Source organism: Nelumbo lutea, chromosome 7 (assembly GCF_056320005.1).
Source record: "Nelumbo lutea isolate HS-2025 chromosome 7, American lotus-T2T, whole genome shotgun sequence".
In the NCBI taxonomy this organism is placed as follows: Eukaryota; Viridiplantae; Streptophyta; class Magnoliopsida; order Proteales; family Nelumbonaceae; genus Nelumbo; species Nelumbo lutea.
In genome coordinates, this window is record NC_142690.1 from 34,888,903 (window position 1) to 34,894,216 (window position 5,314).

At 40.9% G+C, this 5,314-nt stretch overlaps 1 protein-coding gene across 1 annotated transcript; it reads left to right on the top strand.

The window, feature by feature from the left end:
* The first annotated feature begins 1,135 nt into the window (after window positions 1-1,135).
* LOC148846067 (uncharacterized) lies at window positions 1,136-2,752 on the top strand. The gene is made up of 2 exons (XM_088953737.1): window positions 1,136-1,352; window positions 1,472-2,752. The coding sequence occupies exon 2, from the start codon at window positions 1,483-1,485 to the stop codon at window positions 2,350-2,352; it is 870 nt and encodes a 289-aa protein (XP_088809863.1). The 5' UTR covers window positions 1,136-1,352; window positions 1,472-1,482; the 3' UTR covers window positions 2,353-2,752.
* Window positions 2,753-5,314: the final 2,562 nt, after the last annotated feature.

Below are 5,314 nucleotides of genomic sequence, written 5' to 3' on the forward strand. Positions count from 1 at the left end.
TGGGATCCACTGTTCAGTGGCCCCCACATTGAGGCTTAACTGGTTAAGGTTATATTTGAAAGTATTGCCATTTCTACTAGAAACACTTCCGTTTGAAATGTTTTGGTATAATCAATACAAATGGTGAAAGATACATTTTTTATGTGATGTTTTGTGTTGATTGATACAAATTATTGTTCTCATCTATAATGTGAAATATGGCTTGGGGAGCATGATGATTGCATTACATACAACTTTTCTGATTGAAGTAATTGTTATATGTGATGTGACAATATATTTTTAGTCAATTTGCATTGATCAATCTAAAACGTTTTAGGTAGAAATATTATTATCAAACACAACCTAAGACCTGGTTAGAGAGTTTAAACATGCTGCTTTGGGCTTTGTATGATGGGATCCACCCCAAAAAGCCTACAATTAATGTTTGATAAAAGTGGGGGAACCCCAACTGACTGATTACCAGCCGAAAAAAAGTCATGTTGTAGCAGATCAGCATCACTTCCAAACGGACCCCAATGGCCGCAAAAACCAGCTTAAAAGTTCTTCTGCAATTTGTTAACTATGCTGTGTTTGGTTGCAGTGCAAATTTATTTATACTGATGCAAAACTATGGCATTGCAAATGTTTTGGGTGTAAATCTTAATTTATTTTTGTTTCAAATTTTAGGATTACAATACAAATGAAGTAAAATAAGACCTAAATCAGAATAAACTAAAATTCAAAATAAAATTAAACCAAATTTTACATTTTTTTATTTACACTCCCATGCATTTATACTAATACAAATAAAATTATACTGCAACCAAACACAACCTTAAATATCTTTTCAGCGAATTTGCTTTCATGAAAGCAATTAGCAAGCAGAATATGGGCCCTAATTCCCAACAAGTTTTACGGCCCACAAAATGACACCAGAAGACTAAAGTGGACCTCGGGTCCATACCGTTGGATTTATTGTTAATTCAACATCAACTTTCGTCTTGTCCCTTTCGAACAATTACCCATGCAATTTCTTCAAATTACAAAAAAAGCCCTGCACTGCTACGCGGCAACGCAGGCCTCGTGTCACATTCGTAATTTCTTATAATTTGAGGGTCAGTTTAACAAAAAATCTTACCCACTCAGATATAAATACCTCAAATCGACACGGACTTATCGTTCATCTTCTCCGTTTCTTCTTCTCTTCGTCTCCTCCTCTGCAACACCAAATGTAGTTCCGGTAATCGATTCAGATTCTCCAAAATGGCCCGATTCCGGCACGTTCGTTACCCGAAACGCATCCCATTACGTGTCTGGCTTCATTTCCAAAAGTCTCAAGGTCTACTTGTGGGTGGAAATCACACCTCCTGCAGGTTCTGTACTCGCTAAAACCCTAATCCTCTCAGTCTGGTTGTTCCTTCTCTTTCGATTTTTCTCCCCCAAAAGGAAAATTTGATCCTTCTAGGGAAAACCCTCTTGTTCTCTGCTTCAGTTTCTTCAACAATGGCGTTAAAGCTCTTCAAGCTTCAGCTTATCTACCACAACTTCTCTTACAAGAGCTTGATTCTTAGAATGTTCCTCTTGTCCATCGCTGTGGCGGCAATCCCATGTTTCAATCTCGTCAATACAATTGACGTATGCGATTCCTCCTGGACGATCGAGACCGTCAAGCTCCGAATGAACGTTTCAGATCTGGAGGCCGGGTTCCGAGAGCTAATGACGGCGAACTGGCTCGTCGAAGCCAACAAAGCTCTCTCGATTGGCCGTGATTCCGCGAGGGCGGTTATGGTAATGAAGAGATTGGGTTTCGCTGATGCCATTGGCGTTTACAGATCTTGCTCGTCCCTGTTCCGGCGAGGTGGGATTTACGGGCTGCAATTCGGTGACGGGTTGTTCGATTTCGTGTTCTCGACGGAGATGATCGACGGGGTTCGGGTCCCGGCGAGGTTGGTTTTGGAGATGGAGAGGGTGCTGAGGCCGGGAGGTGTTGGCGTCGTGATGCGACGGCTTTCCGGCAGCTTCCCTGCAACGGCGGTAATGAAGGCCGCCGCTCCGGTAGGCTCGTTCCTCAGATCCTCAGACGTTGTCGGTGTCCGTACGATAAACTGTACGGTCATGATTGTCTTTAAGAAGAGAGATGGAGATAGCAGTGATGACATGATTGAGCAGAAAGCGCGTCTGATCTCTCCCAGCACTACCGGTTCAGTACAGGCGAAGAGTGTGAAGGATAACACATTTACCAAAATGACCCCGGATTTGAAAGGAAATTACATTGGTTCTCCTATTTCTGCAGCCTTGAAGTTAAAGAGGCGATATTTAAGCAAGGCACCCTTTGTTCGTAGCAGATCTGGACGAACGAAGAGCGTCGGTTGAGGGCTTGTTTGGTAATTATGCAGCCGTACTGCTGGCTGCTGCTGTTGTGCGCCTTGCGCTGTCGACTAGCTTTCATGAAATAAAACCGGTGGGGTCATTGACACGTGGTTAACATCCAGCTATTGAAAACACGTGCGGTAATGCCCTCGCTGTCGTTGTGTTGTTCATGTTTGTACTATTGGGCTCATTTGCACGTGGATGCCAGCTCTGCTGTTTTAGACACGTGTCATACTGCTTGCCCGTTTGTTGTTGTTGGATTAGAATGTATTAGAGTAAGCTACACGCCTAAAGGATAGATTACACGTGAAATCGTAGCATGTGGGTTTGTGGAATATCGAATCCATGAGTTGTTTTGCTTGTTGCTCCAATTGGAATATCAAATGTGTACGGTTGGTAGAAATCGTAGCATGTGGGTTTGTCTTTGTGGGTTTATTGTAGTGAAGTGCCGGCTTGGGCTTTCTAGCCCTTAACTTGCTTTGCTATTGTCCGAAAAGCTTTGGATGGGTACCTTTACACAAGCTATGTCCCCGGCCATGCTATATCCCCCGCCAGCGGCATTTTCGTGGCATTTTTTGAGAAGTTGATGTTAAAGTTTACAATCCACTACCATCATTTAGATAAGTAGTTTTTTCATTTTTTTTAAATTTAGGCATGTGTCAATTTTTAAGAAATTTTTATTAAAACCCACAACTTATTACTACAGTATAATCCTCCACCATTTAGACATGTGGTTTTTTCATTTTTTTGGAGAGTTGGACATGTGATATTTTCTAAGAAGTTGTTGCTAAAGTTCACAGTCCACTATCATCATTCACACACGTGGCATCCTATTAATTCAAGAAATAGGATTCAAAATGTGTGTAATTTCATTGAAGGGAAAGGAGATCCATCATATTGATGGTCGAACCTTATAGGGAGGTTGGGTGAAATTTCAAAATTTTTCTTTTTTCATTTCGGGAATCTTATTCCATAAGTTAGAAAATTGCATTTTCAATGTTCGTTTTTAAAACAAATCAAACCAGATCTGAAACTAAAAGGAAGCAAGTAGGAATATACCTGATACGGAATAACAGTAACTCCCAACGTAGGTGTTCATGCCCAAAAAGGTGAGCAAGACCCGCCTCCACTGGAGATGACAACTTATGGTGAGGCATGATCAACAAAGTGGTTCTTCAGCAAAACCTTAATTCTTCAGCAAGAATCACACAAGGAACTAGTGAGCACAACTTTAGGTTGTTTCTTCTAGCAAGAAACAATATCAAGAACTATTATTGATCAGATCCAAAGGTGGAAATCGAACTAGGTAGGGGTGGAAAGAACTAGAGGAGAATTCTACAGATTGTTGAGCGCATGAAACTAGTGAATTCGCCCCTATTTATAGCCTTCTTTGGATCAGCTTCCTAATCCAATTAGGAAAGAGTTTCTTGATCCAAATCTAATATTTGGATTTGGACTCTTAAATGGATAAGACATCTTATCTTTTATCTAATCTTAATCAGATTATAAACTAGAATTCGCCCATTTTTAATTAACTCACTTAAGCCCAGTTCGAAATGGGCTTTAGGCCCATTTAGTCACATAGCTCACTTTTCCTTTAAATGCCGGCTAGCTTAGTTCTCTTTGTATGGTGTGGGACCCTAGCATTGATCTACATATTATTCACATGGCTTTAACCCAGCCTTTGTTACAAAGCCTAGCCAAATTCACTACAGAACACAGAGAACCCCTAGGTCTATCAATATGGGCTCTTAATGGGCCCAATATTTACACTGAATGGTCATTGGGTTCAACCACCTTATGAAGGCCCAAGGACTGTAGGCAGATACAAGATTAGCCCATCAGGTATAACCCTCAATGATCTTACACTTAACCTCTCAACCCATAATGATCAAAAACTGCTCGACAAGAGAGAACCTCTCCCTCGGATGTAAGGTATAGTGTTGCACTCTCTACTAACATGGATCCCGGGAATTAAAACCTTTTGCAAACATTTTGTGAAATTATAATATATATCTATATCTCTATATAAATATTTTGCAAAATAAATCTCAACAATTTGAAATCAAATGTCGATAGTTTAAGTTTCCATTAGAGAGTGCATTCCCCGATCATTCGCTTTGTCTGGCAAAGGGGTTGATCCTGTCACTATGATCACCCACTCAGGTGAATTCTAGGACTACCCCAACACACCAAAGTTTTGACCCGGTTAAGGATCTCACTTATTGGCATATCAAAGACAGTCCAATCCGACACATAGTGCAGTACCTTAACCAAGTCTAGGGGTTAGGTGTAACATTTCAATTTTGCCCATCTGTCTCTAAGGTCCAGGGTAATACTGGAATTTGGTCTAATTCAGGGTTTCAAGAAAATCTACACTACATGTGATTTGGGTCTTACCCTAACAGTTGAGATAAGCCACCCCCAACCTTGTTAGCAGCACATCAGTGTCGGCCTTTGCAGGATAAATCTCCCCAGATCTATCCAACGACTGTGAAGATTCTAAACTAACACAAGTCTCATTAGTGTCTAATTTAAGGGTATTACACAGAAACACACCAAAATAACATGAATCAATTATGTACTTTATTCATTTACAATAAATGTCAATAATTACATCAATCTGGTTGGAGCTAAGGGCATAACTGTCTAACAACTCCCACTTGCACTTAGGTCCAATCAGGTACAAGCCGGAGTCTCATACTTTCCACGTATTTCTCAAACACTTTCTGTGTCAGTGGCTTAGTTAATGGGTCTGCTACATTCTCCGTTTACACTACCTTTTGAATCTGGACGTCCCCTCTACCAACAATCTCCCGTAGTACATGGTACTTCCTCTCGATGTGCTTTGACTTCGAGTGGGCTCGTGGCTTCTTAGCTTGAGCAATGACTCTAGTTTTGTCACACAATACTTCCTCTCAGTTGTGGAATTTGCGGTGGACCCCCATTTGTTGCTCTTCTAGAT

Excerpts from the sequence above, each read along its gene's own strand:
- LOC148846067 (XM_088953737.1), top strand. The coding sequence starts at position 1,483 with ATGGCGTTAAAGCTCTTCAAGCTTCAGCTTATCTACCACAACTTCTCT.